The sequence below is a fragment of the Hoplias malabaricus genome, chromosome 6 (assembly GCF_029633855.1).
Source record: "Hoplias malabaricus isolate fHopMal1 chromosome 6, fHopMal1.hap1, whole genome shotgun sequence".
In the NCBI taxonomy this organism is placed as follows: domain Eukaryota; kingdom Metazoa; phylum Chordata; class Actinopteri; order Characiformes; family Erythrinidae; genus Hoplias; species Hoplias malabaricus.
The window spans coordinates 44,328,489-44,343,411 of NC_089805.1; the positions used below are offsets into that span (position 1 = coordinate 44,328,489).

Genomic DNA, 14,923 nt, shown 5'->3' on the forward strand with positions numbered 1-14,923 from the left:
TTATGGTAGGACCTTATACCCATCTGGCTGACACTTCAGATTCAGCGCAGAGAGTCCCATTGTGCTGTATGTGCACAAGTGGAAGTCTGAATCTAAAATGGGTGCATTATAAAGTAGGTGAATTCACTAAATATATCCATCCATCCATTATCTGTAACCGCTTATCCAATTTAGGGTCGCGGGGTGTCCAGAGCCTACCTGGAATCATCGGGCGCAAGGCGGGAATACACCCTGGAGGGGGCACCAGTCCTTCACAGGGCAACACAGACACACACACATTCACTCACACACTCACACCTACGGACACTTTCAAGTCTCACTAAATATATACAAGATTTAATTTCAGAATCTGTTGTAACATCTAGTAAAAAATGTGCACATGACAGTATCAGGTTTGAAGCCATTTTTTTCCACTGGGCATGTTAATGGGGATTAAAAAAAAAAAATTATTTCAAAATGAGAAAAGCATCTTAGACTACAGTACAACTTCAGAGGCCGGTTGAATGTGAGATAGACTTTTTGAGAATACAAGGATTTTTGATCATTTGCAGTGGTCCACTGGAGCAAAATTAGGTATTGTGCTTTTGGTTTCACAAAGACGATTTCCTCTCATTTACATACTCCTAGCATCTGTATATTTGGTAATTATTTTTGGCAAATGATTTATAGATCATTTAATACATTATTTCCAGTTTTCTTCTGTTGGATTTAGTGGGAGATGTAGGCTTACATGACGTCAGATCTGCCAAGGAACCGATTAGAGTTAGCGATACATCTACGCCACTTACCTTGGCATGTCTTTCCAGCACATTCCAAAAAAGAAGTCTAATCTCTCTAACTGAAAACTAAACAAAACTTAAATACACATAGTGCCCACCCTCAAAACCCATGTGTTTAACTCATGTGTTAAAGAGATTCTTACATGATGAGTACAGGTACAACCCAGCTCACATGTTGACTAGATTTTTAAAAGTTACCAAGTGGACTTCCCAAAATAAACAATAAAACTAATTAACACAAAGTTATTTAGCATAAAGCGATTGTTCTGCAACAGAAAATATTTTTAAATGATATCAGCTAGCGTAAAATCTCAAAGTTTACCTGTGTCTCAAAGTTTCTACAACAGTGTATGTCATTGTCACTGCAGGTTCCTAAAATTGACGCACCTCCCTTTCCACTGATGTTCTTCCTCCTGATTGGTCACCTGAGTGGAACGAATGACAATGATTTCATGTTGTGTCTCCTGCACACACTACACAGGCAATGCTACATGCCTAAACCACTCTGAACATTTCCTGCAATGAGAACACGTCTGACATAGTCTGTCTGTAAGCTACTTGTGAAAGGGAAACTCCAGAAAATGTCTGGAATTGATTCTACTGACCTTCAAATTCATAAGTGGAAATAGTTATAGACTGCACTTTTATTGCCAGTGTTCTGAGGAGTTGTGCTGCCATTGTGTACTTTAATATGTACAGTTAAACAAAACAGTAAATTAGATACTATTATAAGCTAAATGTAGAAAATGCTGCCTAGCCCAGCCACAGTCTTAATCCCCTTATTAAAGAACTTATAATATAACAACAATGAAAAGAAATGCTTTTAGCTGCAAAGTAGCACAACTCATCAGAACACTGGCCACCTCTCAGCTTTCCTCTGTAGCAAAAGCATCCAAACCCATTCAAATGACAAATAATGATAAGAACAAATACCCATAAAAAACATGCATCAGAACATTAAAGGTTGGCCATATGCACATCACTTGTAGCACAGTCCATTATTGAAGAACTCTGACAGACAGTTTAAGAGAGGGCGTGAGTATATGTGGGGCCTATTCATACAGAACATGCTTTTGTATTTGTTTTTCTGGTCGTCTACATGTAATTAATTTAACTGAAGTTTTAAAACTTTAATTGACTGTTTCCTTAATGCTGTAAATGACATGGATACTGTGATAAATATTGCTATCATCTTATCACCCAGGCCAAGTGTCCATGACTAGTTTTTCCATTATCTGTAGCTACCCTTTACAAGTTTACAAGCAGCGATGATGTTTTTTTAATAGCCATAAAAATTAAAATTTAATTTAAGTGATGGGTGTTCATTTATACAGTAGCTTTAATTTCAACACTTCTTCTGTGGCTCATTCTATTTGACTTCAAACCTTATGTATGCTGAACCTTAGACAAGTGGCAGGTAACTAAAGTAAATGTGAAAGAGAAGATGTGAAACCACAGCTTATTATGATCACACAAATAAAGGAAATGACCTAATGCATGTCTAAAATGAAACATACAAAATGTGTGCAACACAAACTAGAGTGGCACAAAGATGATATTGAATATGAACTTAATTCTTTATTCTAACCCTTTCTTCATAGTTTTGGATCATAATGAAACATCTTTGGCCTGCTTTGGTTAAAACCCACAGTTGTGTTCTCTCCTTGTCTAAACAGTCCTGTTCAGAAAGGCCCTCTAACTCTATAAATCCTAAATAAGATACAGGAGTTTTGGAGATGGCGTTTCATCATCTAATGAAGAGAAATACCCAAACAAACTTCCATCTTTTTGGGGCAGTGTTCTGAGTTCTCTACTGAACTGTGAATGAAGTGGAAGCATTTCCATGCATTTACCCAACCACTACAAAATTGTTGCTATCATCATGAAAACACAGAACAAAATCTCAAGACTACATTTTTGCAGTTTTCTGAAAGCCTTTCTGTGCAAAATGTGTTGGTTCAGTTGTCAACATAGATTTTGAGAGACAGATTCAGAGGAAGATGATGATGATGCAGAGGAGTGGTCTGTTGAATGACCTCAGACCTCAAGCCAAGTTTCAGACCAGAAACAATTGTAGTTCCCCTAAATGTGGAAACACTGTTGTGCAGATCAACAAAAAGAGCTTTTGTGGTTTTGGTGTTTTTATTACCACCAGAATATGAAAAAGGTCAGAGAGAAGAGGAGAGTGTAACATGTTGGTGAAGTTTTGGAAGGACAGTTCTGAGATCAGCATGATAAAACCGTCTTGGTGTACAGGCATTAATTACAGAATTATTGAATTATGATCTAGACCAATACCTCAAAAATGTTTTTTTTAATTGTAGCAGCATTTCAAAAGTGCAAACCCCAACATTACAAGTAATGAGACCAATGTCCTGATGTGGCAGGAAGTTAGGTTTTTATTGTTGGATCTATTTCAAAGTATCCACATGCATTTGAATTTGATTGGCATTCCATTGTTAGGTCACAAGGTTTAATATAATGTTGGGCCACTCTTTGCAGCTATAACAGCTTCAACTCTTCTGGGAAGGCTTTCCACAAGGTTTAAGAGTGTGCTTTTGAGAATTTTCGTATTTGTGGGGTTAGACACTGACGTTGGACAAGGCCTAGCTCGCCTCCTCTCTAATTCATCACAAAGGTGCTGTATTGGGTTATGGTCAGGGTTCTGTGCATGTCAATCAGGTTCTTCCATGTCTTTATTGCCCTTGCTTTGTGCACTGGTGCACAGTCATGTTGGAACAAGAAGGGGCCATTCCCAAAGTGTTCCCACAAATTCAGGAACATGGAATTGTCCAAAATCTCTTGGTATGTTGAAACATTACAAGTTCCTTTTACTTGGACTAAGAGGCTGAGCCCAACTCCTGAAAAGCAACCCCACTTCATAATCCCCCCTTACCGTAACTTTACAATTGGTACAGTGCAGTCAGACAAGTACAGTTCTCCTGGCAACCACCAAACCCAGACTCGTCCATTGGATTGCCAGTTGAAGAAGTGTGATTTGTCACTACAGAGAACACTGTACTAGTGTCAAGTGGTGGCCTGCTTTACACCACTTTGTCTGAAGCTTTGGTTTGTGCGAGGTGATGTAAAGCTTGGATACAGCTGTTCCATGAAGCTCTCTGCACACTGTTCTTGAGCTAATCTGAAGGCCTGTAGAGATTAACTTTGCGGAAAGTTCGCGACCTTTGCGCACTGTGCACCTCTGTATCGGCTGACCTGCTGTCATTTTACATGGCCTATCACACAGGTTCTCAAACTTTTCTATCATTCCCCATGTCAGAAAAGGGGGGATTTCCACACCCCACCTGTCCCATATCGACCAGAAGAAATGGTAATAAAATACACATGCAAGTTTACAATTTTGTAATTTATTGAAGTAACACCAGCTTCTATCTCTAAATCAGATCTTAACATTATTACATCAGATACCACATTAACATCAATGTTCAAAATTAAAGAAAATTGGCCACTAATTAAACTATGCTTCAGTTTCTCATTTTTCAATCTGTGCCAAAATGAGCAAAGGCAAGCTGTTTCCAATCTTGTGGAGGACATGTCCCCGCAATCCCTGTGGTTCCTACACCAATGGGCAGGTGAACAAATGACTCTGCCTTATCACTGCATCAGGGATTGCAATGAGCCTGGTTTTGCACTTCACGTCTTTTTAAAACGGGGTTGCATGTTTGATAGTGCCACTCTCAAGTCATAAACACCTCTACTGCCCTGTTTATATCTACTGTTTATATCGTTACACCACAGGCTACAACAATTATTCGCACTATGGTTTTAGACAAGCTACATTTTTCTGGTCTCCTATCTAATGTTATGTTCTTTTAACATGTTTTAAGGGCTATTAATGGAAAACAATTGTGAGTAGGTGCTTTATATTCAGTAAGCTTTATTGACAAAACCAAAAGGCATTTATTAAGACAATAAAAATGCTAATTTCTTCCGATTCCTTGCACCCCCCCACCCTGCACTTGAGGAATGTTGTAATAGTTATTGGTGCTATTTAATTTTATTCAACTGTGTCCTTAAAACAGTCAAGTTTATTTATTAATGTATTCAGCTAACAATTTTTACATAGGTATAGTTGTATTTTTAGATTCCCTCTGAAGTACAAGCTTGTAAATATCACAGATCTGTCTTGAAACTTACTCAATCACTCCAAAAGGGGGCGCTGTTTTCACTTAAGTAGAACTTGGTGATTTAAAAGTGCAGTGCTTTGCAGTTTTTCCAAAAAATGCTATGGCATGTAAGTAAACAATGTCCACATCTACTATAAAAAGTATTTGAAAATTATGACAAACTAGTGTATTGTGTTGTGAGAGTAAGGAACTGAAGGGTGTACTCCCACACAGATGCTTAGGGTTAAGCTTTGTGGGTTAAATTAGATATTTTTTGGTTATCCTATATACTGGCCTTAAAAAAAAGACAAATTTGCTTTAACAGGTTTCTCCTAATATTCTCAGGTTCTGAGTTTGACTGTTTCTCAGTTCATTCTAGGAGTCTAATCACGTATCTTATTATTCATTCATTCATTATCCGTAACCGCTTATCCAGTTCAGGGTTGCGGTGGGTCCAGAGCCTACCTGGAATCATTGGGTGCAAGGTCCTGGAGACGGTGCCAGTCCTTCACAGGGCAACACAGACACACATTCACTCACACCTACGGACACTTTGAGTCGCCAATCAACCTACCAGCGTGTGTTTTTGGACTGTGGGAGGAAACATGAGCACCCGGAGGAAACCCACGCGGACACGGGGAGAACACACCAACTCCTCACAGAAGGGAGCGGGAATCGAACCCACAACCTCCAGGTCCCTGGAGCTGTGTGACTGCGACACTACCTGCTGCGCCACCGTGCCGCCCTTATCTTTATCATGCCTTTACTTATTTTTTAATCTATTTTAATTTTTAATGCATTTTAAGTTTTTAAATCTTATTTCTAATTATTTGATTTGTACTCTGTTTGTGTTCTGTGAAGCAATTTGAAATGTCTTTGTTTGTGTGAAGTGCTTTATTGTCAATATTGCCTTGCTTTTGTTACAGTTATCACTTTGAACACTATTACTATCCAGCCATCGTCTTAGGGTTTTACTAAATACCTGTAGTAAATAAGAGTGATGGAGTTCCATCCTGAAGTGGGATGATTTGGGGTATTATTTTTTATCTAGACCTAATCATTCAGTGTCAGTGCTAGTAATATAATGACAATCACAACAAAATCAATCAGTGCAGTGTATTTAAAAAACAATATACCTGTAAGAGGTCTGCCTGGGGCTGGGGTAAGGCTGCCTGCTAAGCCACCCCCAGTCACTAGAGGGAGACAGAGACATTCTTAATTTGGGGCAATTGGTTCCACCTGGGCTCCTCCTACTTAAGGGAAGCCAACACACACCTCAGTGCTCAGTCTTGGGTTTCTCTTTTCAGAGTGCTGTGCAAGTCTGCCCGGTAATTTGGTAAAGGCTCTTGAGTTTTCTCCTGGGTCTCTCTATCTTTTGTTTTTCCACCAGAGCTTTCTCTCTGGTTTCTCCTGGGATTTAATATTATCTTTTCTCTACCATTTTTTAGTTTAAATAAATAATTAGAAATAAGTTGTGTTCTATCTTTAATTTCTTTTGTCTCATCTTGTCCCTCCCTTTTGTTTTGGGAAGCTCTCTTGCCTTTGTTTTCTTTTGCTCAATGCTGAGTTAATCAGTTTCTTCTCATTTCTTCATCTTAAGTTTTCCTCTCGTGTTTCATTTTGTCTCGGTGTTCCTAACTTCTAGAGTTAGGGTTGTTTGTGTGTCTCTGCACTTGAGGCCTATTTCTCTAGTGCTCTGTTGGTGGCTTGCCCTGTTTCAATCCACCCCTGGGTGAGCTGCCACATTACAATACCAGTGGCAAATGATAATTCAACACGGACCAACAAAAACACAATACATGGAAATAAATTAATTTGATAACCTGGCAAGCCCCTTATTGTTTGTTCTTTCTTTACAGGACTTTGTTTACAGGATTTTTTTCTCCTGTGCCATTGCACTGTTCATTACATACAGTAATTCAAATGAAACAATAACAAGTAATTCAAAATCAAAACACTTTACACATTGAAAAAATAAAGGATTCTACCCTATATATAAACAACACTATCTGCTTACATGTGTAGATAGTGTCATTTGTTCCTCTGAAGGGGTGTCACAGTGATTTTAAGAAGCTTCTATTCATGTACACTATACTGGGAGAGACTGCAGGGACAAGTAAACTGCCACACTAATGTACATTTATTAAAATGCTCAGCTTACCTCTGCTATGACTCTCACACACATCAAAGCAGTCCACATATCCTCACTTCCCAGATATTGCCCTATCCTGGCAGCTTGCCAAATTCAGATTTGGAAGTTCAGAATTTGTTTGAAAAGCATCAAAAGAAAAAAAAAAAGTCTGTAGTTTTAGAGAGTAACAGGTACAGGGTGTTCTGGACATGAAAAGACAAAAGCTGTCTCAAAGAAGGGGTACCGTTATCTTGAGTGGCTAAAATTTTCTTCCATGTCGATGTCTCTTTTTTTCGATTGGCCTATCAAGATCGGTCTTGCCTATTGTTAAATGTTTTATTGGCACTAGATGTCATCTTTTCCCATCTGACAATTTCTAGTCTGAAGGCCATGTTATAAATTATTTATTGGTACTGAATTATTCATTCAGTCCATTGGTACACTCTTCTACATGATGTATTTGCTATCATTCATGGTGGTACGAAAAGTTTCTTGATACAACTACCTTGATACCACAACTTATACACTTTTTAAAGATAAAGTAACATTATATTTTAAATAAAAAGTAAACGCATTTTCCTGATACTCGACAATTTCCCTAATGTTTGTGGCTGGATACTATCCTCACAGCAGGGTTCCAGAGTGTGATGCCTTCCCAGATGAATAGAAGCTATAACTAAACTAAAAGAGGAACAGACTCCTGATTAATTTCCTTCATTTCAAACAGGATTGCCACATCTGTGTAGTATACAACCTGGACGTAGTTGATGGGTGAAGGCAAGGTAACCTTGATTGTACCACATCATCCCATTGTTTTGAATGGCACGATGCTACCCATGTTCGCTTCATAGCAAAACGTGATAAATCACTCTGCATTCTAATAACCTGACTTAAGGCGAAGACTTGATAGAACTCTCATTATTTAGACAGGTGGCAAGGGAGCGAGTTTTCACTACGTTTTTGAACACAGCCTACATAACAACCAATCAAATAAAAGTATCTGTCTGCTACAGCAACTCAGGGACCAGCATGCCATGCCTACGTAGGTGCGAGGAAGAGAACATTGATGCAACAGCAGGATATATGTTTATTTAAAGGTGAATGAAATTGTGAATGGAAGTGCATTTTTACGAAAACTGGGACAATAGGTGTCCTGAGATTGATGATCAATTTTTGCGGGACAGACAGTAAAAAAAGAGAACAATCCCAGGAAAAGCAGTAAGTGTGGCAACACCAAATTCAAAAGAAATGTTGGGCTTCTCTGTTGGCTGCAGCGTGATGTAAGGTCTGTTCCCCAGCTTTAGACTAACTGTAAATCATTAAGGTTTTTCGAAGGAAGAAAACTCACTCAGGTTTGTCTTTCTGAATGCTTTAATACAACCCAAAGCACAGCATGCAAGGCATTAAAAAAGGAGTGCAGCAAGCATTGTGTGTTCTCTTTTTACCATAATGGTAGTCAGAACATGTCCAATTATGTTAGTCTTTTTTTATGTATTTTGAAATTATTTCCATTTTAAACTGTGACAGAATTTCATTCCACAAAAACAAGTTACCTTTGATTAAACTTAATAGCTTACAAGTTTGAAGATAAAGGAAAGAAACTTCAGTTTTTTTTAATATAGTTTTCACTGTCTGAAAGTGGCAATAAGCATTTGATTACTAAACTAATATCAGGCACCTGATTTTCACTTGTTAATTATAACGCTTAAAGTGGAGCGCATTTGTGTAATTCTGGAGCTTCCACAGGTCTTTAGCCAGAATGCCATTTCTTGATTGAAAGATCTGGGCCAGAGGGGCAGCCATTGGTGATGATTTGTAATCTCCACACTTTGGACCCTGGAGACTTGGAGCACAATTTACAGAATAGGAGAAAAAGAAGGTGCCGTGGGTGAAAACACACTCATCACTCACAACCCCACTTCTAAGAGAAAATGAGCACTTTCCCAGAAGGTCACTGTTCCAGTAACGATCTGCATCATACACTTCAAAAGTGAGTCTTTCACTCATGGACAATCTGACAGGACCAAAATCAAATGATTCTCTCCAGCGGGGATTATCATCAGTAATCTCTGCAGTGCGTCTGACTGTGTTCCCATATTTGACTTGTACAACTCCATCAGTTGTGCCCCAGGTATCACCATATAAACCTTTGGCATAGAGATTGTAAACCCTCAGTGATGCAAGGCCTTTTTCAGGTGGGCAGCAATTGGACATTATATTTTCATTTGCTTCACAAATACAAGCACAACGATCCCTGGAACTGTTCTTGTGGCCTATCTTACAAGACCCAGAGCAGACATTTTCCAAGGCATTTTTAAGAATATACTTTTCTACAGCCTTCTTCAGGCCCACTCTGGCATGGTGTGTTGTCTTTAGCACTGAATGCAGAGGGTAGAGTTTGTACGTCACCACGTCTGGGATGGTCTTCAGTGATTTCAGCCAATTGTTCAGAGCTGTTTTATGTGAAGTGCTGGAAAAGAGGAGATCCTCACCATTGATGCTTCCTCCTACAATCTCTGTCTGTCGCTCACTAAACATCGAACTATACTTTTCATTGGTCTTCATCTTGGACTGTAGGCCTCTACAGTGTTTGCTCTCTGTGTTCAGTGTTGCAGAGTTGTACATTCCTGAAGCCTCCACCTCCAGACAGTTTTGGACATCAGTGTCTCTGAGGCCGTTCATTGCTGCTTGGCAGGTTCTGATTGCTGTTAATGCTTTCATCTTCCCACCCAACTCCACATTTGTGATATAGTGTGTACCAAACCTGTGAATTATTTCTTCATAAGCTTCTGAATTAGGTTCTGCTGGAAGAGACTGCACAGCCTGAAGAAACTCCTGATGCAGTGAGGGTGAGTTTGTTATCTGGTACCTTTTGAGGGAATTTGAAAATATTTAATAATACAATAAAATGTTATAATACCAGAATTAGGGCTGCACAATATTGAGAAAATGACACTGTTGTAATTATTTTTTGTGATATATTTTGCAATTTTTTTTATTTATATATTTTTTTGGGATTCGATTCACCAGAATTCAATAATCCAATTCATGTTAATAATAATGCACACTTTACTTACACATTTTCTACTTTATTTTTAAATATATTACATTAAGGAAATCAATACTATTGTTCATACAAATATTTATAATAACACAAAAAATGACTCACGTGTAGAAACTGCACTGGATGGCATGTTTGGTGAAGCTGAACTTGTCTTCCTTTGATTTCTCCATACAGAAACGTGCTTCGCGGGATTGGGTGCCTCCTACTAAACCTGGACCCTGAATCGACACATCAAGTCCGGTTTTCCAGTCATTGGTAATTGGCGATGTACACTCATTCATTACAGCTTCAACAGACTCGTAGATCTTGCTGGAAACCTTCATTGAACACTTGGGTAGTGTCCTCCAGAACACCACAGCAGCAGGAACCTTCTGCTTCACATTATTTAGATACAGATTGTTGAACATTTTGCAACTGCCATTCCCTATGTCCCACTTTTCCATGTTGATGACATAAGCCCCTTTTCTCTCCATCTTCACAACGTCAAAGCCCTCTCCACCAAGATTGTGCCCAGGAACAAAGTCAGCTTTTTCACAGTCTGTTGGAGAGCCCAGTTCCAGCTGTTCTTCACCACTGACCAAGAACAGCAGAGCGCAGCAGATCCAGCTGCTCACAAGACAGTGCCACATCTGCCCCATCATCTAAAATGAGAAATAAATCGTTAAGTACTTCCTTAAGTAACAGAACCAAATCTTTGATCTATGGCACCCACAGTATCTAAGCACCATTTTATATCAGTATTATTTGGTCTACAGGTTGAATCCTTGTAAAGAGGCTCATCACAACTTACTTGCATTTTGTACCTTTCTCTGTGATGTGTGTCATGCAAAACCAAATGTCTCAGGTTAAATACTACTGGGAGAGGGTGGGACTTCCTTTGATCTGTAACATGCATCAGACATCTATCATTGCCTATTTATGGTTATACACTTAGTTAGGTTTTGATTTCATAAAGTTTATTGGTTGACACCTCTAGATATTTTTCAGGATGTATAACGATGTATAATCCACACTATATTTACATGCTAAGCAATATTTGCAGGAGTCTGTGGAGCTCTTCTAATGAACACACATATGAACCATATCTACATTTTATTAGTCCTGCTTGCTTGTCAAGTATTAGCATTGGAGACTATTTTTCCTCATTACCCCATCCACCTGTCCATATTCTGTAACCACTTCACTTTAATTAGAATTGCAGTGAATTCAGAAAATGAGAACAAACCAAGAGGATCTGAGAGAAACCAAGACTCACAGGTGGAACCCCACGATTAGTTGGAATGGAAAAAAAACAGTAAAGCAGTAAGAGAGAGGATATATGGTTATATGAAGTATATCAACAAACAAGTCACGCTAAGCTCTGGTGAGAGATTTAGGTGCATGCATACCGGCATAAAGACACATGAAAACTGATCTGACCGATCATGTCACATGCCCATGAATAGAATATGTATCAGATCTAAATCCACATATGTGACTCAAATCGGATTTTACATATCTACACGTCACTAAGCAAAAATGAGAATTTCAGCTTGCTAATTTGAATATCTATAACCATGTCCAATTCACTGAATTTACCCCAGTGACCTCCAGTATAAATAACATCTCAGAGATGATCAAGAGATACAGAAGGCTCCCAGAGCAAAATTGTATGTGTCACAGCAAAGGGTCTGAATAGTTACAGTATGTCCAAGAAAAAATTGTTTTCCTTTATAATACAATTTGTAAAAATTCATAAAATTCATGTTTCACCTGTTCATTAAGTTCAGCTTGGCAATGAAACTGTTCTCATATTTATTTCCAGCTAACTGGATACAAGGAGTGTGAGCTGTAACCACGGCAGACCTGTTAAGAACAGTGTAATGGAAAAGCTAGAAAAACCTACTGTAGTGTTGTGGATAATACTGCTGACTAACATGGCAAGCCAGGGTTTACTTTCCTATCTGGGAAAGCACACCACATTACACTAACACTTCTTACCTATCACTGGAATATAATTACATTGTCAATGTATTATTTAGAAATGACTCTATGAGGTTCTGCTAAATGACATGAATGTACGTAAAGAGCAGAAGGGCATTAGCACAGCTAGATAAAGCTGTATTTACACAAAGTGAAAAAAATAATCTGCCTCACTATGCCACTGAGATGCAATTTCTTTTGAGATCTGGTGAACAACAGGTTTGATTGGAGCTCAAGCACAACTATTTCTTTACAAGGAGCAGTTGCTGACATATGTGCAGCCAGAGTATGCAACATTTATTCAGTGTGCAATAAATGTTTAAACAGAGACAATGAGGCTTGAATATGTGACAAATTGAGTAAATAAGATTTTCAAACTCTTGGCATTTTTCTTCCAGTGCAACAATGAGCAGAAATTAGTAGAAAGTACAACTTCACTCCATTTGAATCAATCATGATGATCACTGATCAACCTTTGTCAACCTTTTCAGTGATGATTTTCTACACTGTTACTGCCATGGGTATCTTCACAAAATCAGAAGATAATTTCAGTTTCTTCAACCACACCTCATTTTAAATTCCATTTGGTGTGGTAAACTATTAGCACTCTAGCTGCCCCTGTGTGTCATTGCTCATTTGCATAAAGTTTAGTCAGAGTTGAACTGTGTTGCATTGCTCTGATCACTCACTTTAAACGGCCTTGCATCACACATTTGTCTCAGCTCAGAGTAAAGGTGTGACATTTTCACATCTTTTTGATCTCTGGTTTTGCTGTGGAGGCTTCACTGAAAACAAGAGCAAAGAGAATCTTGGCAAGCCTAGTTTTGCCGGACCACCATTAGCCATATAGCAACTGTCACAGAGGTGTTTGTTTACATATGGTTTTATTTAAGTGTGTGGTACAGAAAATAGGGGGAATGAATTTAATTCAGAAATGAAGAAATATTTAAAGATAAATAGAGGATCTACCATCAAAAGAACAAAGAAGACCAAGAACGTGTTGTTGATTTTAAGAATTGCAATTAGTAATTGTAACTGGTCAGAATAAAAGTTTAAATGTGGCTGTGTAAGGCTCTATGGAGTTTTATAAACATACTAATGAAATGTCTCCACACCAATAAGACACACATGTGAAATAAGACCAATTCAGCTGTCCTCTCTCTGTGAGATATGATACTGTGTAAATGTTGCTGAGTTCATAGCCGTCCTGCTGAGCTTGTGAACTAAGCAATACTGAGCCAATGATGTGGGCAACGCCCATGGTGTTACGTCGAACAAAGCTCCAGAAACACAAAAATCAGAGGGTCTTCCTGTATTATTTCCTAATATTCAGCCATGGTTCACGCTGAAGATACTACCATTCTTTGGTCACAGTTGGGAAAAAAATCTTTCTGGTTTGCAAACCAGTTTATGTCGGTTGGAAACTCACTGAATGGTTTTGGATTTAGTTCACAAACTGGAATGTGAAATATGTTGAACTAACAACAGATGTTGTCGTAGCGCCACTTTAATTTCTCTCTATAAAATACAGCTGAACTAACACTTCCAAATTGTGCATGTGCATTTCAACATTAGGAGTCATTCAGTCAGTAAGCGAAAATATCTCTTCCAGGCCGGCCAGGTAGGTGGTCCAGCAAAATTTCTGTTTCTAGGAGTCCCTAACTCTGCAGCAGGTTTTATTGTAAACATAACCCCACCCCCCACAAAAAAGTTGTCTGTAAGCCCTTATCCAGTTCAGTTGTGTTGAATCCGGAGCTTACCCGGAATCACTGGGCACAATCCAGGAACACACCCTGGAGGGGGCACCATTCCTTCATTGGGTGACACACTCACACATATGGACACATTTGAATTGCCAATCCAATGTGTGTTTTTGTACAGCGGGAGTAACCAGAGCACCCAGAGAAAACCCATGCGGACACAGGGAGAACACATCAAACTCCTCACGTACAGTCAGCCGGAGTGGAACTTGAACCCACAACCTCCAGGTCCCTGGGACACTACCTGCTGTGCCACCGTCCTGCCCACATTAACTGCAGTCACAGGTAATTCCGAAGCTTGGAGGCCTAAAAAAAAAGAAGCTCTACACTCTGTTTTAGATTTTAATTATTCTAGGCACAAACAGGCATCTAACATTAAAACGTTCAAATTTCCTGCTCGTGTCAGAGCTCTATGTCATAAGGATTGGGACACTGGGACAAGTGTGGAGATGGAAATAAACCAAAAAATATATATATTTTTAATTTAATTTGTTTTTTTAAACTTGTACAGTAGCTAATATACACTACATTGCCAAATGTATTCACTCGGCTGCCTTTGCATGCATATGAAATTCAGTGACATCCTATTGTTAATCTGTAGCGTTTAATATGATGTCACCCCAATGTTTGTAGCTATAACAGCTTCAGTTCTTCTGGGAAGGCTTCAAGGTTTATGAGTGTTGTAGTGTGGTAACAGTATTTGAATTATTTCTGCTTAATTGTGGTTATCAATTATGTATTATTATTACTATTATTATTATTATTACTAATTTTAGATGATAACAATATTAATAATTTATCAGAAATGTGGATACTATTCACGTTAGGGTGTGAGTTTTCAGGATCGTCTGACTTTATGGACAAACTCTCTACACAGTATTATTTCAAATTAAAGAACACTTTATTGGAAAGGAATAATAAGCAGTTAATAAACATAACACAATTATCAATCTCACAAACAGAATCAACGCAGATGAAACCCTTATGAGTCTAATAAGTGGCTAGGCTATTGGGCTTGTGAATAATGTGTTGCTAAATGAAATATAACTAATGACTCATATGTAAATTTATCAAGAGTATTAATTAGGCATCCGCTCTGA

At 38.5% G+C, this 14,923-nt stretch overlaps 1 protein-coding gene across 1 annotated transcript; it reads right to left on the reverse strand.

Moving 5' to 3' along the window:
- Positions 1 to 8,563: 8,563 nt before the first annotated feature.
- LOC136700339 (perforin-1-like) lies at positions 8,564 to 10,903 on the reverse strand. The gene is made up of 3 exons (XM_066675659.1): positions 10,892 to 10,903; positions 10,207 to 10,742; positions 8,564 to 9,906 (listed from the first exon to the last, which is right to left on the reverse strand). The coding sequence occupies exons 1-3, from the start codon at positions 10,895 to 10,897 to the stop codon at positions 8,730 to 8,732; spliced, it is 1,719 nt and encodes a 572-aa protein (XP_066531756.1). The 5' UTR covers positions 10,898 to 10,903; the 3' UTR covers positions 8,564 to 8,729.
- Between the last annotated feature and the right edge of the window lie 4,020 nt (positions 10,904 to 14,923).